Source organism: Gracilinanus agilis, chromosome 1 (assembly GCF_016433145.1).
Source record: "Gracilinanus agilis isolate LMUSP501 chromosome 1, AgileGrace, whole genome shotgun sequence".
Taxonomy (NCBI): domain Eukaryota; kingdom Metazoa; phylum Chordata; class Mammalia; order Didelphimorphia; family Didelphidae; genus Gracilinanus; species Gracilinanus agilis.
Genome location: NC_058130.1, coordinates 635,067,058 through 635,090,856, shown reverse-complemented (window position 1 = coordinate 635,090,856; position 23,799 = coordinate 635,067,058). Strand labels below are relative to the sequence as shown.

The 23,799-nt window shown below is 36.4% G+C and overlaps 1 protein-coding gene across 1 annotated transcript in view; it reads right to left on the bottom strand.

Annotated features, from left to right (window-relative positions):
- Positions 1–23,799, bottom strand: part of SDC2 (syndecan 2) — a 133,498-nt gene that overhangs the window by 4,860 nt on the left and 104,839 nt on the right. Inside the window, exons 2-3 of the mRNA XM_044668496.1 lie at positions 14,978–15,089; positions 7,137–7,273 (exon numbers count right to left, since the gene is read on the bottom strand). Coding sequence (XP_044524431.1) covers positions 7,137–7,273; positions 14,978–15,089 — 249 coding nt within the window. The remainder of the gene's footprint in view (positions 1–7,136; positions 7,274–14,977; positions 15,090–23,799) is intronic.

Genomic DNA, 23,799 nt, shown 5'->3' with positions numbered 1-23,799 from the left:
TTCCTCCCTCTTTCATTCTGTACCTACCTTATATGTGTAGGTTTAGAAGGAGAATCTCCCTGCATTGGAAATCAAGACTCTGCTTACTTGTTACTTGTGTGAGCTCCTAAAAATCTATCTAATTGTCAGGTGAGAATCCACTTAAAATCAGTTAAGTATACGTCCATCTAATGATAGCAGAGATCAGATTGAAGAGCTGTATTATTCTGCAAAATATGGGGGGGGGGGGGAAGTTCATCTCTCTGTTTCTTAGAATCTTCACCTGTAAAATGAAGAGTGGACTATAGTTGTTGGTTTCCTTCTTCAGCTCATTTTACAGATGATGAAAATGAGGCAAACAAGGTTATGGAAAAGGGTTTTTGGATGCAGGAAAGGAACAAAAAATCTTTTTTAATCTCATTAGAAGTAAAATTTAACATTTCAATGTGGTCCAACTCAATGGGATTCTGAAGATAGTTTGCTTAACTCTTACTGAGGATACAATAATAATAATAAAAATAAAAAAACTATAAGTTATATAATGCTTTAACATACATAAAGTGCTTACTGTGTCTAAATTGACCCTTACAGCACCCTATAAATTAGATATTATTATTTTCTCCTTTTATACAGGTGAGGAAATAAAATGGCATGATTTAAGGGACTTGTCAAGGGTCACAAAGTTAGTAAGTCTTAGAAGCAAGACAGGAATTCAGGTTATCTTGACTCCAAGTTTCAGTCATTGTAAGGACTATGCCACCGAGGTTCCTCAAAGATCCCTGTAGGATTTATATTAAAATTTGAATATGAATCAATAGTGTAAAATGCCTGTCAAAATGCTAATATGAGGGACAGCTAGGTGGCTCAGTGGATAGAGAGCTAAGCCTGGATACAGGATATCCTGGGATCAGATCTGCTCTCAGACATTTCCTAACTGTGTGACACTGGACAAGTTTTAACCTGAATTGCCTAGTTTTTATTGCTCTTCTGCCATGGAACTGACACTCAGCATTGATGCCAAGGCAGACGGTAAAGGGGTTTTGTTTTTTAGTTTAAAAAATGCTAATATGATATCTGGCTATATTAAAGAATACAAATTATAGCCACTGAGGCCATTGAGAAGGCCCCTGTTTTGTTCAGATCAAGCCAGTGTTAGAGTACTGTGCTTTAGCTATGGGTACCATATTTTCGTAGGGATATTGAAAGCTGAGCTGCACAGAATCAGGATGGAACTAGGTATGTTTATTCTAAAAATAAAAAGGCTTTTTTGGCGGGGAGGGGAAGAAGGAAAAAAATGTCATCATTGTCCTTACATATTTGAAAAAATCTCATGGAAAAGAGAAATTATATTTATTTTCTACTTAGCTCACAAATAAAAAATTAAGACCAATGGATTCAAGAAGTCATGTTCTAATTCAGTATGAGGAAAAACATCTTAATAATTAGAGCTATCTAACAATGTAATTGGTTGCTTCTGGGAACAGTGGTTTTCCTGTCATTGCAGGACTTCAAATAAAGTTTGGGTGACTACTTCTTGGGAGATGTTTTTGAAGTGATTCATATCTCAAAGAGATGGACTACAGAGTGCTCTCAAACTCAAACAGAAAAGGATCCCTACTAGTATTTTTATTTATTTTGTCAAATGTTTCCCAATTATAGTTTAATCTGATTCAGGCTTTGCTGGGGAGTTTTGCAAGCCACTTGAGGTAGGTCAGGATTTTGACTTCTCTGAACTAGATGATCTTTGAGGATGTTCCAATTCTTGAATTCTACAATTGCAAAAGTTTCTTCTAACTCTAAAATTCTATTAATACTATTCACAAAGAATGAAGGAAACAATAAAAATGAAGTAATTTGATGATTAGTTTAGTATTCATAAGACTTTATTATAGGAAGCATCATTTTTCTGTCTTCTTTTTGATTAGTAAAATTATAATGGATGAACAGTGTGTATGATACATTCTGTTGTATAAGCTACTTAACATCTCTGGAACTGAATTTTTTTTTGTCTATAAAAAAATGGAGTTGGACTCAGTGGTCTCTAAGGTCCTTCCAGCTCAAGATCCATGAAATCCTATGAGCTTATAAATAGAAATATCAAAACAATAGACTTGCCAGTTACTTTGCTTATCTGGTTTCCATATCTCCATGTGTTTGACATTTAAAGAAAATTGTTTTAGCATGGTTACATTTATAGGAATTGTATATTAATACATCTTAGTCTTTTCCATATTTCCCATCTAAATATGAGGCCTAACCATCTGGACCACCGTCATCAAATCTAATTGTGAGCATAAGAGGAAGTATGGATCATATGGAAGATAAAGTACAACTCTCTAGAGAACCTAAAAAACTTGAAAAAAGTTCCATTAAAGCAGTACATAATTAAAGCCTAAAAAGCATGTAATTATGATTAGCTGCGAACCCAGAAGCATAGTGCTAGACATGTAGAGTGTGGAGGGATAATATGAGTCTAGAAGGATAAAAAAGTAAAAAGAAAGGTAACTGATTTGATAAAAGGTCTTTAAAAGCCATGTCTTATGATGACATAAAAAAGAGGGGAAAAAGTTGGGGCAGAGATTTGGTCAGAATCTACAAAATCCCAAAGAGGGATCCACAGATTTATAGAATTTTAGAGCTGGAATCTATGAACTTTAAAGTCATCTACTCAACTCTTCTCATTTTGCAGATAAGGAAATGAAGCAACTGATTTGTCTAAGACCGTCCATATAGAGCTACTTGGTGGCAAAGCTGGATTTAAAACTAAGTTTTAAAGGTTCTGTTAGTCCAGTACTATTTTATTAGCCATGGTGGTCAATGCCCTTAAAAAAATAAAAGAGGAAGGCATGAATAAAAATGGTACAGTGATGAGCAGATCTACCTTTACCACTGTGGTCCATTCCCCTGATTAGATGGCTCCTACCAGAAACCTCCATTTAAGGAAAGTGTTTAGGCCAGTCTTTTCTCATTTCTCTGCAGGCTTTACCTCTACCATGCCCCAGATTTTCATCCTGATGCTCTCTTGGACCCCGAAATTCACCCACTGGAAGAACCTTGATTCTCTGCAGCTTCTCTCTCTGATGGGATGCCGTCTGTGAAAATCTCTATTTAAGGAAAGTGTTCAGCCTAGCCCTGGCTCATTTTTCTCCAAAGAGAATTTTAGCCTCTCTACCATCCCTTCTCCCTCCCCTCCTTTTATTAAAAAAAATCTGTACCCCTCCAAGGCAGAAGAACAGTAAGGGCTAGGCCAGTGATTCCCAAAGTGGGCACCACCGCCCCCTGGTGGGTGCTACAGAGATCCAGGGGGATGGTGATATGGCCACAGGTGCATTTGGGGGTGGTGAATGACTATAAGGGGGCAGTGATAGTATGTGACAGGGGGTGCTAAGTAATATTTTTTTCTGGAAAGGGGGCGGTAGGCCAAAAAAGTTTGAGAAACATTGTGCTAGGCAATGGGGGTTAAATGCCAAGGGTCACAAAACTAGCAAGTGTATGAGACTACATTTGAACCCAGGACTTCCTGGCTCTCAATCCATTTAGCCACTCAGCTGCCTCTAATCCTTTATCTACTTTCCAATTTCTTTATACAGTTATTTTCTGCCATTTGAATGTAAGATCCCTGAGGACAAGGGCTATTTTACTTTTCTGATTATATTTGCAACCTTGGTGCTTGGCACATAGTAAGCACTTAACAAATGCTGGTTTTGTTGACTTGACTAGAGAGGTTAGGTTTATTAGTTTTTCATATGCCATTACTCCCAACAGTGATTTTTCAGTAAGCAACAATGTGCAACCAGACCTTTTAGATGGTTGATAACCTTACTTTCCAACCCTTAATTCATATTAATTCAATATTAACACAATATGAATCCATAGTTAAAGGACCATGGAAAAATTATCTTCTCACTGCTACATGAGGCATTCATGAGATTTGGATTAACTATATTCTAGAGTAAGCCTAGAACAATTCAGTGTCTCACAAGGAATTCCCAGGCCTTCATATGCCAAGACAAAGTCAAAAGAAAACTGGCAAATTTAATTTGCAATGCATAATAGAGGGAGTTCTTTCCATTTCTCAAGTGTCTTATGCTCAATTCTTCTTGCCAAACTATCTCAATAGAAGCCTGGCTTTGATCGGTTGTCCCACTGGCAGATAGGCAGCTCAATTATTCCTGGAATAAATATCCAGTTTGTGGATTATCTAGGTCCTAAGTCCATGGACCTCTAAAATCATTTTACTGGAAAACAAGGCTGAACCTATTGGCTGAAAAGAAGTTGGCAGATACCTTGAAATTTTAAGTTTCCCGTGCTATCCTTGTCTCATACTACAGGGAATCATATGAAATGGTCCTCAGGTTCTAATTGCCCTTAAGTCATCTATATTGGACCACCTGCCACTTCTGATTTAGTCTAAGGCCACACAAAAGAGAGTACACATTTCTGTTTGCAAGAATTTGGCTTGCTGTGAGCAGTATCACTGAACTGCTAATCAGCCCCAAACTTTCCCCAAATCTCCAAACACTCCAAATAGCTTGCTCTGAGTTTAAATTTTAATAGAGTGAGTATAAAGAAACAGGTACAGCATTGCAAGACCGCATCATTAAGAGGAAAATAAATCATTGTAAGATATAGAGAGTTACTTGATATGCTGTTTTGATGCCTTCGAAGTTCCATATGTCTGCCAAATCAAATTAAGACTAGGCAGCATAAGCAATTAAACGCAGCCAATTAAAGATTTGTCACATCCATCTCTAGTTTAAATTCCACGGAAATGAAACGGGAGTAACGGATGGGCAAGACTTTGCTTAAACAAACACCTGACTGCTTCCCAGTTGTTTATAATTTAATAAGTAGATAGACTGTCAAAACAGTGACATGCAATATCCTGCATCAGTGCCACAGTGAAACTAAGGGAAGCTTTCAAATTCAAAATGTACATTGAAGACATCGTTCAAAATCCTGGAGGCTACATTAACTGCACCATGTTGCTGCATAACCGAACTTTCAATTAATGTGATTTATGGGTAGGACCTCGTCCAGCATATACAGCAACTGGAGCTATGAATGAATTAACTATGTTTGGAGATCTTTAACTTCTGAACTTTTTGATCTGGTATCAATTTGCCTCTCTTGCCTTGATCCTATATCAAGAAAAGAGTTTGCAGTCACCAGAAAAAAAACAACCAAAACACAGAACTGATTTTTTAAACAGGCCATATGATGCTCAAAATATTTCTTTCCCTTTACATACACACAGCCATAGGTCTGACATCTTTATTAATAATGTGAATAATAGCCAAGAGGGCTGTTTTTGCCTAAAACTTGCAAATCTTGAGATTCAATTACTAAAACCTACACATTGTGATCCTTCACTGAAAAGGCAGGAAATGGCAAAAACTTAGCAGCAGCAATCCTGGACATTCATAACATCGACACTCAGATTAGAATTTAGTAGCTTCATAATCCATTCTTTATCGTTTGCATTTTTTCTTCTCCTCCCCCTTCTTTGCCCCCCTTTTCTTTTCACTTTCTCCTCTCCTTACCCTCCCTTCTTCCCTTTTTGTTTTCTCGCTCCTCCTCCCTGCTTCTATTCTCTTTCCTGTCTTACTCTAACCTTCCATCTCCTTTTCATTATCCCTCCATTCCATTTTTTTCCATTCAATAAACATTTCTCAAGCTATAACAAGAGACCATGTTAGTAACTGCAGGAAAGAGAAAAATAATAGTTCTTGCCTTTCTTACTTTTTCTTTCTCTCTCTGCCTCTGTCTCTCTCTCTTCAGATCTACCAATGGTATTAAATATGCACTCCTATCTTGGTGGCAATGAGAACTAAAGGGCTTGCTGAATCATCATGTATGAAACTGAATTCTTGAGTCCAACTTCATTCAGGTCTACAGTTAATCATTCATGTCCACAAAAGTGCCAGACATGAGAAGTACCAGCAAATTCCAAAGAATTCTTCCTAATGAAATTAAAATAAAAAGAGGAGCAACTCATAGACTCTTAGCCCTTAAAGTAAGAGGCTCTAAGTGGGAAGATTCCCACCCTCTCCCCACTTGGTGAAATTAGTCCAAGGGCATTTAGGGAATTTTCATCTCTGCCCTCATTGTATAGTTTCCCTAATTCTCTCTGTTGTTGAAAATTAGTGAGATAATTTTCCAATCATGTCAGAAAGGTAGGTTTTATCTGTTTGCTTGTCTCTCTCTACCTATATCTTTCCTTCTCTCACCTGTCTCCTTTCCCCCTTTGCCCTCCCCTCTACATCTCTCCATTCCTAACTTGTCTCCCCTTCACTGAATTCAATTCAGCCTGTGGTAGTAGTAGTGGTAATAGTGGTAATAGTAGTGGTGTATATATACTTTTTCTGTATACTATATATAGAAAAGAAACATGGTAATAGTAGTAAGAGGCAATATGTGCAGCAGATAGAGAACTAACCTTGAAAGACTTGAATACTGGAGTTAATATCCCACCTCATACACTTATTATAACTATGTGTGACTATGAGCACGTTATTTAACCTAGAGAGAATGGTGGCTAGAGCACTGGTTGGAGTTAGGAGACCTGACTGTTATTCTGGGAAAGTCAGTATAACCATTTGATCTGAGTTTCCTCATATTTAAGATGTGGGTAATATTGGGAGGAAAAAAAGAGATACTCCAGGATCTTTGTCAAGAAAACCCCAATTGGGGTCACAAAGAGTTGGACACAATTGAAAAACAACTGAATAATAACCGAAAGTATGACAAGGGTACAACATCACATAACCATTTATTTTCTTGGTCTGAAAGGAGATTGGACCAGTGATTTCTGTCGTGTACAATAGAGATGTCAAACACAAGGACTCCAACACTGTGGTCCAAACCAGATTAAAATTTACTTGGAAAATAATTTTTTTTTAAAAAACCCTTACCTTCTGTCTTAGAATACAAAGTATTGGTTCTTAGGTAGAAGAATGGTAAGGGCTAGGCAATGGGGGTTAAGTGACTTACCCAGGGTCACACAGGTAGGCAGTGTCTGAGGCCAGATTTGAACCTAGGACCTTCTGCTTTAGTACTGGAGTCTTATCTACTGAGCCAGCTAGCTGCCACATATCCTCTACAATTTTAAAAAACCCAAACAATGAAAACACATTAGGATGATCAAGAACTCATACCTTTGTTTGAGCAGGAATCTTAGTCTGTATTTTCAGTGTCGTTGTCTCAACTTTTGGAGCATCACTAGTGAATGGTATCTTTGGAATTGTTCGAGACGTTGGCATCTGTGGACTTTCTACTATTTCCTCCTCAGCTCCTAAAACAACAAACAAAAATCAATACGAAAAAATAGGAAACAGAGCTAGAACATTATCTGACGCTGAGAATAGTGCTGTTCTTGTAAAATAGTCAACCTCCGTTTTTGTGGCTCCAGTTTTCCTCTGGAAATGAAAGAGGACAGGAATTAGATTTTATTAGTATGATGAACTCTCACTTGAGAAATCTCCCTCTATCACCAACACAGGTTGGCACTTTTTCTAAAAGTTTTTTATACTCTTAGAGCTGCCTAAAGCAAAGAGAGGTTAAGCACTTTACCTATGAACTTATTATCTGTATGTGTCAGAGGTGAGATTTGAACCGAGATCTTCCTGGCTCTAAGGTTAGTTTTCCATCTAATATTTTGTATTACCTCTTGACTTCATCACACTGGAATGAAAAAAGTGACACAAAACGGAAGCCTGGTGCTCTGAAGAACCTTGGCAATTCATACCTTCATGTAGTTTTCTTACCTAGAGACCACAATCCTTCCATTTCAGTGCTCTCTTTTGACTCATATAATTCTTGGAGATTTATGAGTTTCAGCCTCCATGTTCTTTTTTAAAGTTAATTATTTGCTAGATGAAAGTCAACTAGCTTCTTCAGATTACTTATTTCCAAGTTCTTCCCTTCCATCTTAGAATCAGTAATGTGTATTGGTTTCAAGGCAGAGGAGCAGTGTTGGAGCCAATAAACAGTATTGGTTTCAAGACAGAAAGTAAGGATTTTTTTTTAAAAGTAGAGGGATAGGGTTGGAGAGGGATGTCATTTAAGGTACCTTGCAACTTCCTGGCTCTGCATCTCTATCACACCTTAGAAACATTTTCATCCTTTAAAGACCATTTCAACGCTGAGTTTTATAATTTTGAAATACTTTCTGCCCCTCAAGCCTCTCTCTGATTAGATGGCTCTCCCCAGAATCTCCACTTAAGGAAGGTGCCTGGAGCAGCCATCTCTTCATTTCTCACTAGGCTGCAATGCAAACTTCTGCATTATGTTAGTTTCTCTCCCTTTCTCCAACTCTTTCCCTTTTTAGCTTTATTTTATATGACTTCTCCCACTAGAACATAAGCTTCGTGAGCGTAAGGGCATGTCTTTCTTTTTGCTTGTATTTATATTCCTAACATTAAGTACAATGTCTAGCATATATAGTAGGCACTTAATTAATGCTTAATGAGTGACTACATCTCTCTCCATACCATTCATTCTTCCTAGAATGTTCTCTCACTTCCCATTGGTTAATCTGAATCATACACTCTTCCTCATGGCTCATCTTTTCCATGAAATCTCTTCTGATTAGTCAAATCCACAATAATCCCTACCATCCTCTGAAATCCTATAATATTCTTTTCTGTATCAATTACCTGGCACTTCACATATTCTTCCATTTGTGGCTACTAATGTCTTTACATGACCATGTTTTATCTTCTCATTTAGATTAGAGAATCTTTGTAAGGCTCCAATATTCTATAAACATGCTAGGTGCTAAATAAATACTCATTTATTGAATGACTTGATCAATGTTGGGACTATTATTATTGCTTTTGTTTCTCTTGTCATAAATTGGATTTTATTCCTTCCTCTCTCCTCACTTCAACAACATATTATATGGTTAGATGATTCTTCTAGGACTCAGGTAATTACAAATAAACTCAAAATTACCATTTAATATATAAAGGTGTCACATTTTCCCAGTTTAATCTTCCACCTTAGATTAAGGTCTTTTAAAATATGACAGTTACTAGAAAATTATACCTTATAATAAAAGATACAATTTAGCTCGGAGTTTCACATTTCTTTTGCCCATTTCACTTGTGAACATCTAAATTCTTCTTAGGGTCATCTACAAAGACTTGCAGAACATCAAAAAGACTTATAGGGAATTGAAGGGCAATGGAAAAATAGATGAGTGGGACAAGTAGACTTAGTATATTATTAACAGTGACTTATATGTGAGAGGGGAAGCAAAAAGCAACTGGAAAAAGTGACCCAAGAAATATCATGAAAACTATGACTGCCTGGAAACTGTAACTAAGGGATAACATGTGGCCAGCCTCAGAGTTACAGTGATGACCATGAGATATTAGAAGAATCAGAGGAAGGTCTCTAAAACCTTGAAGAGATCATCTGTGCAAGATTTATGGGGAAACCTGGATAAGATTGTCATAAGAAAGCCCAGATGTATTGCAACATACATTAGTTAGAAAGATGACCCTGATGAGAACACAATTGCAACTGTGTTTAGCATGTTTAGCATGGTCATGTCAAGTATGCCTTCCTCCCAGCCTGCCTGTTAATCCATCAGCTATTTATGTACAATATATTTGACTTGTTCAAAAAATGAATGACTTAATCTTAAAAAAATTACTTGCATTTGAATGAGAACTGGAGATGAAAAAATTAATAGGTTAAAGAGCTAAGAATATTTATATTATCCATTAGATAATAATGAACCACAATCCTTTTCCAAAGATCTGTATTAAAAGAGACCCAAAGAACTATCAATGCTCATAGTTAAGCCACTCCAATATAACAAAAATAGCAATATTATCTAAATTAATTTACAAATTCTGTATTATACCAATCAAGTTCTAAAGGAAATACTTTATAGAGCTAGAAATAATATTACCAAATTTATTTGGAGTAAAAAAACATCCTAAAATTTTAAGGAAAATAAAAAAGAGGAATGAAAGGGGAATAGTAATTCTAGACTGCAAATTATGTCATAAAGAAGTTACTTTTAAAACTAGTTGATTAAAGAGCAGAAAAGTAGACTAGCAGACCAGACTATATAAGCAAGAGTTTGGAATAATCAGATTCAAAAATTTAATGGTTAGTAAGCTGGAAAACAAATTGCTTGAGAAAGACAAGAAGTGCTGGAAAATTAGAAAATAGTTTGATTAAAATTAGGTTCATATCACAACCTTATAACTTATTCCATAGTAATATTGAAATGGATAGGTGACCTGAATTTCAATGTTCATACTATAAAAGCATTAGAAGAAAGCAAGATTCTTAATATGAATATGGGGAGAATTGTTTTGCCAATGAGAGAGGCAATCACAAAAAATAAAATTGGCAACTTTGATTACATAAAATTTGAAAAGCTTTTGAATGAATTAAATCAATGCATCTGGGATGAGCAGACAATGGGATTTTTTGCATCAGATATATCTGATCATTGTCTAATAACCAAGAATATATATATATGTATATATATATATATATATATATATACATATATATATATAAAACACACAAATTTATATGACTAATAGCTATTCCCCAATGGATAAGTGGGCAAATGATTAGCCAAATGGTTCGCAAAAGAATAACAATCCATCAATAACCATGTAAAAGATTATTCCAAATAACTAATAATAGAAAGGCTAAACAGAAAAAACTATGAGGTTTCAACACACAATTAGCAAATTGGAAAGAGATGACAAAAGGTGTAAATGATCAGTGTTTGAGGAGACTCTAAAAGAAAAGAACATTAGTACATTGGTGGTAGAGCTATGATTTTGTCCAACCATCCTGGAAAGTACTTTGGAATTATGCTAAAAAATGTGACTAAAAGAGACCCTTGGGCCAAAAGATGTCAGCTGATTGGAGGCTACAGGTCGAAGGGGCCCTTATGCAGTTACGACAAAGTTTTCAGAGTAGCCGTTTTAGTGCTAGCAAAGATTTGGAAACAACATATATTCTTACTGATTGGTGAATTGCTAAACAAACTGAAATACATGAATACATTGGAATATTATGCCATAATGAATTAATACGAAGAAGCACATATAAGAATTGATGAAGAAGTAGAACCAGGAAACCAATTCATACAATGACTATGTAAACAGAAAAAAAAAATGAAAACTGAATGCAGCATAATTATGATGACCAAGCTTGGTATAAAAGTAGATTTGAGAAAATAAACCTCCCTCCCTTCTTTATGAAGCTGGGAGGAAAGAGGGGGTAAAAAGTGTCAAATACTGCATTTAGTGTCAAACATAGTCAAAGTGGTTGGTTTTGCTGAAATGCTTTTTTTCCCCTCTCTTTAACTTTTGTTAAAAGGGATGGCTTTGTGGCATAGGGGAAAAAAGAGGGATGTTTCAAATGCCAATATGATGCAATAATAAAAGCAATCAATAAAATAAAAAACAAAAAATTTCATATAAGAAGTCCATTTAGACATAAGAAATCAAAGTAGAAAAAATGAAAAGTGAATTACAAGTGGAAAAAAAATCTGTAATGAAAGGAGACTGCAATATGTGAATTTCTTTAAGGGAGAAGATTACCTAAAGATAACATTTCACAAATCCTGAAAGGCCAGGATATGCTATTAATAATACCACCTTACTTCCCTCTCCATCTTCTCCTAGTTTATCCACTCATCTACTTTCAGCATCACAAAATGGCAGACACAGAAGAGGTCTCAGAGTCCATTTGGTCCAACTTACAACTAATGCAACCAATACCCCCTTTGCAATTTGCTCAACAAGTGGTCATTTTCACTTAAAGATGCCCAGTAAAGAGAAACTCTCTATGGTAGTGATGGGCAAACTTTTTAAAGAGGGGGCCAAAGGAAAGGAAATGCTCGTCTGTCAATCTGTTTCTAAGGCAACTCTTTTGAAGTTTCATTGTATTGTATCCTACTTATTGTATTTGTCAGATTAGGAATAATGACGTGGGGCCAGATAGAACATTTCAGGGGGCTGCATCTGGCCCGCAGGCTGTAGTTTTCCCATTTCAATTTGCAACTATGGGAATAAAATAATATCTGCTTAGTCCCATATAACAGAATGAAAACAATGGGTGGAAGTCTTCTTGAGATAAGAAAAACTTTCCAGCAATAAGAGCTATCTAAAAATAGAATGGACTCTCAGGATTTACTGAATTCATTAGCTTTATTAGCTCCTATGTTATGTTTGACTCATCTTGAACTTGCAAGTCAATTAAAATATCAATTTTTTTCAGATGAACTGCTTCCTAGCCATACCTCCTCTCCTTTTGTACTGGTGAAATTAATTTTTTGAACCCAAAAATAGAGCTCAACATTTACCTCTATTAAATGTCATCTTCTTTAATTCAATTTAAATTCAACAAATACTTGATAAGTGTCTATCATGCACAAAGTACTGGGGAGATAAAGGTGAAAATGAAAATAGTTCTTGCTGATATACATATTTTTGCATCCTGGTTCTGTAATATAGTAAGTATTGCTTCTAGCTTTGCATCACATCAGCTATAAGTATGCCATCTATGTCTTCATTCAAGGCACTAATAAAAATATTGAGCACAAGAGGGCCAAGAACAAATCTTCTAGGTGCTTTTCTAGAGACTGCCCTCCCAAGTTACCATCAATCCATTAATGACATCTCTTTGTGTCCAGTCTATTCAACTTAGATATAAACTTCTCCCACAGAAAAAATATACAAAACTTCTGTCAAATGGTCCAACAAATCTAAGTAAACTATGTCTACAGACTTCCCCTAATCTACCTATCTACTGACCTCATCAAAAAATGAAATTAAGTTAGAATGGCAATCTGAGTATTCCAAACTCTTGTTTATAAGTCCAGATTCTGGACTATTGTTTTATTCCCATAAAGAGTTCCTCTTTGCTGAACATCTTTAAGTGAAAACGACCACTTGTTCAGCATATTGCAATGGGAGTACTTCGTTAGACTAGTTGCAAATTGAACTAAATGGACTCTGCAACCTCTCTCCCATGTCTACCATTTTGTGATGCTGCAAGTGGATAAATGGGCAAACCAGAAGAAAATGGAGGGGAAGTAACTTGGAGAGCCAGTGGTGTGAAATTTGGGACAATTTGCCTTTCTTGAGCTCTCCAGCACCTCCTCACAACAGTATTGAGAGGCTAGGGACACTTGAGTAGAAAAGTTTGAGAACCATTATCTTAAGCTGAGAGGTAATAATTGCAATTTTAAAGAACAACATTCTCAAAGCAAAGAAAGGTATGACAATGGATATTCTAGCTCTTTTGCACACCTTTTTCTGCAGCTCTGATCAAGCCAATGCTAGAGTCAGGAACTAAAAGATAATGGCTTTATGTTTCAACCCACATCTATCGTGGTTATATCCTGTGATTTCTATGTCTCATCTATTTCATCCACATCTTTGAAAAGGGAATTTTAATTAAGAAGAGATACAAAATCTCCTTTTCCTAAATCTTACCAGTCAGAGAAAGAGAAAAAAAATTAAAGAAAAGAAGCGTCTATCTTTTAGAATAACTTGGGCATACTCATGTCCAGAGGCAGCAAAATGACTTATGTGATCTCCAGAGAACCCTTCTGAAACCTGAATTCTAAGATCTGCAGTACAGAGACAAGATTTGTCCAATTAATTGTGTGCTGGGATACTCTGGAACATAACTTAAGTACAAAGTATGTTTGAGGCACTAGGGAAAAACCATATGTTATGGTTGTAAAATATTAATAGTGTTTTAGTGAGTGACACTGGGGCTCTGATGGGCAACGTTTTACCCCACTTGTTCTGCATGTGAGATAGATATCACTCCCCTAAGAATAGCAAGGGCTATTTTTATACCAGGATTGCATTGTAAGCTCATACTTACTAGGTCAGCAAGCACTTCCCTCTCTTTCTCAGTCTTACTGTCTCTCCCTTTAAAACACACCTTATATTATAGCTTGACTTTCTTCAAGCAGAGGATCAATTTGAATCTTTCTGGGTCGTTCTGCATTTGGGGCCAGTCTGCTAATCAGATGGCAAGCATGAATCTTAGCCCAGTGCAGTTGTCAGGGCCATTGGGATTACAAATGAAAATTCTAATCAATAAGAATCCCAATAAAGATTTTCATGGTAACCCGTTAGACACTATTTCCTGACTAGAACATTAATTACCCCTGTGATCAAATCTTGTCTTGGCCACAGCTTCCACTGGGATTGTTCCTGGAGCAAGTGAAATGATTAGCCATTGGACTACATAGTGTTTATCACAAATGTTTTTCAGTTCAACTGTACATTTTCCTTTCCTCCCCTAGAACAACCCAGAGGGAGTAAATGAGGCCAACTGCTTCTGATTTATCCTTTAATTTCTAATCTGTGGTATGGAGTTTTGCCAAGTAAGTGTCCATTTAATTTCCTTATAGAGGTTTTAGGTGACATTACTCTCAATGTCTTATTAAAAGTCTTATTGAAATTCAAATAGGCTCTCTGTATAAATAAACTCTTTGAACTATTACATGAGAACTATTTCCCAAAATATTTAAAACAGAAGCTGGGTATTATCTTAGAAATACCAACAGACAAAGTGAAAACATTCAAGAGGAAGCACAGTTGAGCTAAAGGCACGATTTATTAAATTATTATTATTACTGTTATAAAAATTGACTGAAGACTTTCCACATAATTTTATTAGGCACCTCACTCCTAAATTAGCTTGAAAAAAAGTTTCTGTGTGGATGTGTATATGTATGTTTATGTGTAATGTAAAAATATAGAGATATAAACACACACACATATATACTAAGATTTACTCCCACTCTATTGTGAAACAAAGTGAATCAACAACATGACAGGCTGCTGAAAGGATTCTGGAAGCTGGGTAGTATCACAGCACTTAAGAACCAACGTGTTATATATTAATGTTGAACAATAAGACAAGATCTTCCCATGGGAGGGGTGAGGCACTAAGTGGTAAAGAAATAAAAGTGGTTTTCCACTCTTACCTGAGCCAGAGGCAGATGCATAATCGTCATCATCGATAGGATAAACGCCTGATGCTTCTTCAATAGAGCTGTTGTCAAGGTACATGTCTTTATCAGAAGTCAGCTCTGCCCTCTAAGAAAGAAAGAGAGTGAAAATGAAGAAGCTCATTTTACTTAGGATATTGTCCAATATTCTCTAGTTATTTTCTTCCCTTGGATCTCACACTCCCTGCTCCCACTCTTCAGGTCCTGTTTCTAGGAATGGTTAAAACCATCTTAAATACTCAATGAGAGGTAGAGTAGTACAGAGACTGGAGAGTCAGGAAGATTAGGGGCTTCCAGTCTAGCCTTTGGCACAATCTCAGAGTATGACCCTAGGTAAGTCACTTTGCCTCTCATCGGTGCCCTCCCTAAACATCTCTTCATGACTTGAAGTTGCAGAGAAGGTGCTGCATTCCTCATCCATGAGTTCCCTATAGCAATAACATCACAGTTCTAGCCCCAATCCATATAATACAAATCTAAACTGTCCAAGGCAGCACCCTGGGGACAGTCCAGGGACTTGGGTGCCTACAATTTTATTCAGTTTAAACACATATTAATTAAAAATTTACTGGGTGCCAAGCACTGTGCTAGATGTAGGGTAAGAGAGAAAATGTAAAAATGGCAAGCCATCCCTATTCGCTTCTGTTTTTTGCTTTGTTCTGAGTTAGTGCTCAAAGGAATCCATTTCTGCTTCTCCTTTCTCAAGATTAAAACAATTAGAAGCCTATTTCTCTTGCCTTTACTGTTGCAAAGCTTATAGCAGCATTCTTTCTGAGATCACTGAGGAGAATGGTAACAAACGTTTATTATTTGAGAAAAGTAGAATTGTAGCACCTCAGAGTTAGAAGGACATGTGAGAGCCCTTTCTACTCCCTATATATATAGCCCAATATGCTTGAACACTGTCTGCGATGTCCCCAACTTTGCTTGAAGTTGTGTGTGTGTGTGTGTGTGTGTGTGTGTGTGTGTGTGTGTGTGTGTGTGTGTGTTTAACTAAGGGCAGTGAAAGCCCGAGCATAATTACTGACTCACAGCATACTCAATAAAAGGATTCCATTCTAAAAGACCAACTTTTGGTCCAGCCAGAGTCAGAATACAAACTTACATGGAATTAGAGCTTTTGTTGAACATTTAGTCATTTTTAGCCATGTCTGACTCTTTGTGACCCCATTTGGGATATTCTTGGCAAAGAGTAGAGTGGTTTTCTATTTCCTTCTCCAACTCATTTTACAGTTGAGCAAACTGAGGCAAACAGAGTTAAGTCCAGGGTCACACAGCCAGTGTCTGAGGCCAGATTTGAACTCAGAAAGAAGAGTCTTCCTGACTTCAGGTCCAGCACTATCAACTGTACCACGATGCTGCCCTGTGGAATTAGGGTAGTGGATGTCTATTAAAAATTATTGTAAATGAGTTAATATTAGATCAGCCCTATCATTAAAGCATTGTCAACATCTAAACAATTCTTATGGTCTGATAAGGGGAGAGTTTATATCTAAAATAAAGTGGGCCTAGGCAACTTCAAATAAACCTCCATTCTCTAAATTTATGATCCAATTACCATAGTACTATTTAAAAAAATAAAATGGAATGTTCACAGCCAACAGACTTTTAAAAGAATGATTTCCCCACGACATTGTTTTTCATTAGATTTTTCCTCTTGAAACAGAATTTTCTGTTCCAAAAGTATCTGGCTGGAAATTATCCTAGGCAGACAGGCAGGTCCCACCCTTGAAAACAGTACAACTTTATTCTATCAAGTTACAATGCCTGCTAGGAAAGGCAAACACGTTTTAAACTTGATCCTACATTCTCTACTATTCCTCTATGCCAATTCATCGAAAGGTAAGTGAACCCATCTTGCTTAATCTAGTATATTGCCCAGACTCCAAGAAGTGAAATCATGGGCTTTGGTTTTCCAGGGGACGGGCTCATGAGCACTGAAAACAGAGCCAAAAGTCTGAAGGAACTTTTCTTCCCATCATGGTCAGATCTCAATTTGGCAGTCTTCAGACAAGAACTATTCTTTGCTTTTCTTTTTTCCAGGCTTTTCACGATCTTCAGTACAAATTCCCACAGTTTCTGAACCTGGTCATAGACCCTGAGATATATATTGTGCAAACATTATCTTATTAATTAACTGTTAATTAATAAAAAAATTACTTATTATAAGCTTCCTCCTCCACTAAAGCAATTCATCAAGAAGGCATTTATTTTTTTAATTTAAATTTTAAATAAACAAACACTTACAATTAAAATTTATATTCTGCCTTAGAATTGATATTAAGTATAGGTTCCAAGGCAGAAGAGCTGTAAGGGGTAGGCAACAGAAGTTAGGTGATTTATCCAGGGTCATAGAGCAAGGAAGTGGCTACGAGCAGATTTGAACCCGGGACCTCCCATCTCTAGGCTTGGCTCTCAATCCACTGAGCCACCCAGCTGCCCCTCAAGAAGCATTTATTAAGCATCTAATATGGGCCAGGCACTGTGGACAGAAAGACAGCTGTGAAGTAAATCTTGTCCTCACAGAACTTAAAAATCTAGCTGGGAAAGATCATACTATCCATACACATAAAAATCTATATAAAGTAGATACATGAAGAGGGAAAGTATTGTTGACATAGAATCCACAGATCCCAAACTTGGGGTTCATCAGATCTCGCTAGGCCACAAGTTTGGGGTCTCTAGATTCCACATCGACACTATGAAAGAAGCAAATCACTCCCTATCAAACATGTCATATTCATTTCCATAAGCAAACCTTTACACAAGTTCCTCTCAAAATTGTGCCCTTTTCTCTGCCTTCCCAAATCCTACCAAACTTTGAGGTCCACCTAAATTTAGCACTTAGCAGAATGTCTGGCACATACTAGGTGCTTAATAAATGTTTATTGGTTTGCTGATATTGGTGGAATCCTTCTTACAATTTTGATAAAGGTTTCTTTGATAACTCCACTTCTTATGGACCAGTAGCATCCATAATTTTAATTCAATTCAAGTTAATCCAACAAGCATTTACGGGTACAATAAATCATGCTGAGTATTATGGGAAATAAGCAATTTAGCCAAGATTAGGTTCCTTCCCTTGTAAAAGCTCAAAGGTAGTACTTATTTAAAGCACTCAGAACTTAGAAATGGCATTAGTAGTCTGCATCACCAGTTTAGCATTTAATGATATAGTTTCTCATTTTAGTTGTTAAGTACTGTAGGTCTTACTGTGTTTCCATTCAATAACAAAATGGAATGTTCAATAGGAACTGTGAGGCCGACTACTCTGACACTCTCATTTTACAGATAAGGAAACTGAGTCCCCCAAGATCGTCCAAGATTACAAAGACAGGGGCAGGGGTGGGATTCAAGCCCATTTCCTCAGAATCAGTATTCATTCCACCTTACTAACTTTATTCATCTTCTCCAACTAGACTACAGGCTCCTTGAGGGCAGGGATTATGTTGAATGTTTTTGTACCCCTTTATCCTCACCAGACTTAGTACGGTTTTGAGTATATAGCAGGGATTCAAGAAATGCCTGTTGACATATGTGTAGAATAGCTAGTGCTTAGGTCCCAATGTATAACTAACATGTCACAACAACACTGACTCAAGTACATGTTATCAGATTCACAAATAGAAACTAGATTTATCTGGGCATGGAAAGTTCCCTCACCCCCTGCTTTGTATAAATTTTTGAATACTCATGTTTCTTTTACACTTGAACTCCAACAAATAAGATTTGTTTTCAATGCTAGAGAATTTAGTTCTTTTTCAAAAAGAAAAAAATAAAACACCTCATAATACTAGGAACTCTGTTTCCCTTTCTTCACAGTGAGTGATTTTAATTTCCCTCTGCCTACTCCAAACTTCTGGTTTGAAAGATCTAAGTACAGCTCTAAGATATTCAATCCTTACTCGTAAATTGAGTTTCCATTCATTAGATAACCCAGCTGTCTAGACCAGCACATCATTCACACACTAATAAGCAGGTGGACAAAAATATAAGATAAAAAGAATCCTTATAGAAATTTTGTGTTACTTTTTAGACTTTAAAATTCAGCTCTACCAGGAGAATGACCCTTACAAGATTATGCCAGGCTAACACCACTCTCGGACTCTAGGTTAAGCCAAAGGTAAGCCTAGGAGACAGAATCACAGACTGGATGTACACTTTTCCTTAGTAATTGGTTTAGTTCCCTAGATAAATGCTTTCTCTAGCAGACATAATAGAGATTCCTTGAAAAGTAGAGTAGGAACGGGGAATAAAAAATGTCTAATACAGGAGTTCTTAACACCAGTTTGGGAATTTGTCTTTAAAAATATTTTGATGATTGTATTTTAACTTAATTGGTTTTCTTTTGCAAGCTTAATTATTTTACTTTAGCTAGTCAGTCAACTAGCATTTATTATTCCTTACTATGTACCACAGGCACTTTATGCTGCATGCTCTTTTATGCATTTAAAAATATTATTCTGTGAAGGGATCCATAGGCTTCCCTATCAAACAGTACGTGCCTACTTTGCTGGCCAGGTTTCATTGGAGATTCTTTTTCACATTCAGACTAGATTTTCACATTGGACTAGATAGCCAATAAGGTCCCTTCCTTTCTGAAGTTATCTCCATTTCCACAATTCAGCTAACTTCTATGCATTAAGCCAGGGCTTTTGCAGATATTGCTGTTCAAGTTTCCTACCTGGCTGTTACCTCAAATCTGCAACTTTTCTGATTCTTAAAGTGTGTCCTCTCAACATTGATAGAACAGAATGGTAACATGAGGAAGGAGAGAACCCCAGTAATAGACTTTTTGATCTATTTACTCATCATTGGAACCAGAAAGAAAAAAATAGATTTTTCGTGAATCAAAGTGGAAAAAAAGAGCTTCAACAAACCAAGATATAGATATGAAAATAAAATATCACTTTAGCATTAAATGTCTGCACTACCCTATGGGAAACTAAAAACTCGATAAAGGCTTTTGTTTCCAGATTAAGGTATTTCTAGCTCCTGACTTAAAGGGGCCTTCCTTGTATCACTGAATTTATTACTTTTATGATTATTTGTAAAGGTATGAACTGGTGGCATGTAACTTTAGCTTGTTCCTTCAATAAGTTAAATTGCTATTACCATGGACTGATCTAGTATGAGCTAATAGTAATCTCCAAATTCCTGCCACCAGTTGCTTATAAGGGATGTCCCTGGTCTTAATGTGGCTTTTTCCAAATGAATCTCTTATAGCCCATGGAGCCTTATAGAGCTAAATCTAAACCCTTCAGTCTCTAGATCAGTGATTCCCAAAGTGGGCACTACCGCCCCCTAGTGGGTGCTGCAGCCACACTTTTTTTGTATTACATTCTATTCTGAGTTCAATAGTTTCATAATTTCCAGGGGGCACTAAGTAATATTTTTTCTGGAAAGGGAGCAGTAGGCCAAAAAAATTTGAGAACCGCTGCTCTAGATGAAGAAAATGAATCCCAGAGAAGTTATGAGAAGTTAAGAGAGAATATGACTTTTTCCCCTTCCTTTTGACTTTTGTCTGCACCCTGATGAAAACGAATTAACTTTTTGTTGGTATCAATCTACTGCTAAGTATTAGTAGTATTCTTGGTTCAGTTAGAAGAGAGTTAAATATATTCATCTCTTATCCAACTTTTAGCCATGATTCATGGGTAGAACCATAATTTTACTAACATAGAAATCTTTGACTGTATGAGATAACTTTGCATTACCTATGTGAGTTTCTCTTTAGATTAAAATCTAAGTCTGGTCTCACTGAAATGAGGGGATTAGACCACTTCATTTTTGAGTTCTCTCCCAGTTGTATGGTATTGCCCTCAAAGGTACAGATCATAAGCCTTCTCCTGTCCAACACTTTGTCCATGTTCTTCTACAAATCTTCCATAGGGATTCGGGAGCTTTATCCTGGGTTTAAAAAAATGATGTTACATGGGTATTAATACAGCAGATGGACTATACATCTGCTGCTCCTTCCTTTAAGCTACATGACTGAGCTACCACCTGTTTCTGGTCATGTATCTTCTGGAGGATATCTTTTACACAACTTCTTGAGCACATTATCATTGATAAGACGTTAAAACCTATTTATGACTGTCGTATATCTTTCAGTATTAGCTTCCATGATCTCAGTTATCATCTCCCTGCAAATGATTTGATGACCTCCATATCTAGGTCTAATCTCTTTCCTGAGCTCCAGTTTCACTGTACCAACTGCTTATTGGGATTTTGAACTAGACACCCAAGAGGGTTCTCTACCCCAACACGTTCCAAATGGAACTCAGTATATTTCCTCTCAAACCTGCCTCTATTCTGAATGTCCCAGTTACTACCGAGGACACCACCATCCTTTTAGTCAAAAAGGTCTGAGATCTTGGTGTCATTCTCAACTCTTCAGTCTCTTTACCCTCACAGATCTACATCCACTGCCAAATCTTCACATTTTAATCTCCTTAACATCTACCACAGGTCACCTGGTCAGTAGAAATAAAATACAGTAGAGTTGCATTTTAATTCATGGCCTCATCACATCTCATCTAGACTATCTCTATGATTCCTAATTAGTCTCCATGCCTCAAATCTCTCCCTACTCTAGCCTAGTCTCCAGACAGCTTCCAAAGGGACTTTTTCCTAGAGTTTATTCCAAAGAGAAAATATGACTCATCTCTATTCCCATCCCACCCCCCATACCTCCAGGACTCAAAACACTCTAATCCTCTGTTTGGCATTTAATGCTCTTTAAAAACTGATCCCTTTTTACCTTTCCAAAGTTCTTACACATGTCTTCATGCCATGCAGTTCTATGGAACTATATTTGATGGCTCACTGTTTCTTACACATGACATTCTATGTTTTTTCTCAGATCCTCTGCTTTGGCTATTCCCCAATATGCTCACGTCTCTACCTCAGTCTCTTGGAATCCAAGGTTTCCTTCAAGATTAAGCTCATGCACTATCTTCTGCAAAATACCCTTTCTGGATCCTTCAAGTGCTAGGGCCTCAATGACAAAACTACCTCAAATTCACTCTGTGTGTGTGTATGTGTATCCCCCAGATGGAATATACAGTACTTGAGATAAAGGATGTCTATGATATTTTTTCTTTGTAGTCTATGGATATTATTGATCAGAAGGGACTTTGGAGGTTATCTAGTCTGGCAATTCTAAAAGTATGGTTCAAGAATTTCTGGGGATCCCAGAAATCTTTTTAGGTTTTCTAAGAGGTCAAAATAATAATAATTTTCAGAATAATCCTGTCATTTCAATTTCTAGTATATAAATATCAATGACTATAACTCATATAAACCAAAACTTGAGGGGAAGGGGTTCTCAATAATTTTTTAGAGTGTAAAAAGGTCCTGAGACCAAAGAGTTTGAAAACTGGTGATTATGATATGTGGTGGGGGAAAAAAATCAATCGATAAGCATTTACTAAGTGTCTATTATGTGCCAGGCATTGTGCTATGCACTGGGGATACAAAATGAGGCAAAAGACAGTCTCACTGTCCTCAAAGAGTTTACAATCTAATTTGGAGACAACCCACAAACAAATATATGTAAAACAAGCTATATTTTACAGGATAAATAGAAGATAATTAACAAAGGGAAAGCACTGTAATTAAAAGGAGTTGGGGGAAGGTTTCTTGTAGAAAGTGAGATTTAAGGAAGCCCAGCAGGTCAATAGTGGGAGAGAAGGAAGAATAGCATTCACCACATTGGAGAGAGTAGGGTAGGGAGGAGGAAGAAGTACTCATTCTGTAAATCAGACTTCTATTCCTTCCTCTTTGTTACCATTAAAAAATATATACATAGACATATATATATGTATATATATATATATATATATATATATATATATATATGTATATATATAAATAAAATGCAACGTAACATGACCTAAGGCAAGTCATGGGCCACGGTTTCTTTATATTTAAAAATAGTTAGCCTAGATGGCTCCAAAGTCCTTTCTTACTTTAAATCTATAGGGAGGGTAAGCAACTTATACAAAGTGACATGGGTAGTAAAAATTAGAAGGTTAGATCCTAAGTCCTCTGAGTCCGAAGGCAATGATCCTTCCATTAATACCATACTGTCCAATTATACTGCATTTTCTTTTTGGTATTCTAGTTAGCATAGTGCCTAATAAATATATTTTAAAATATATTAAAATGATAAATGTTCCTTGGTCCGTAGGATAGGACCTATAATTTTGATTTTATACAGAATAAAAATATAAAATTCCACTTATTTACAATTTGTCTATATAAATAACCTACCTCCTAATATTCTTTTGTTCAGAAATGAGATTATTTCAGACTTCATTTAGGGACAATATACTTACATGGTGAAAGAGGGTCAAGATCAGAAAGGAATGGAATTGAAAGGGTCCTCTCCACAGGTCATGAAAAATCTTTTGAAATAATACTCTGGAAAATATCTCTATAATTTAGAATGTCCTTCAACTTTCCTATAATATTCCTAGCCTAAACACAAAAAACCAAGATATTTCCCTGATACGTTATTTCAACATAGAATATGAAGAGAAAGTAAAGAGCATAGCTTACTTAGAGAGTATTTAATTAGTCAAGTAAATTAGGAACATAAACCTTAACATAAGCCTTAAAAAGAAACAAAAATCAAGCTGTGGGAAAACCAAGTTAAATGGGTAATTAACTACACAGGATGGGGGGAAAGGACTTTTTTACAAATAATCCCCAATCACAGACAACTAAAGACATTAGAAAATTTATTATGGAATCAGAGGATCATAGAATTTCAGTGTCAGAAAGGATACCGG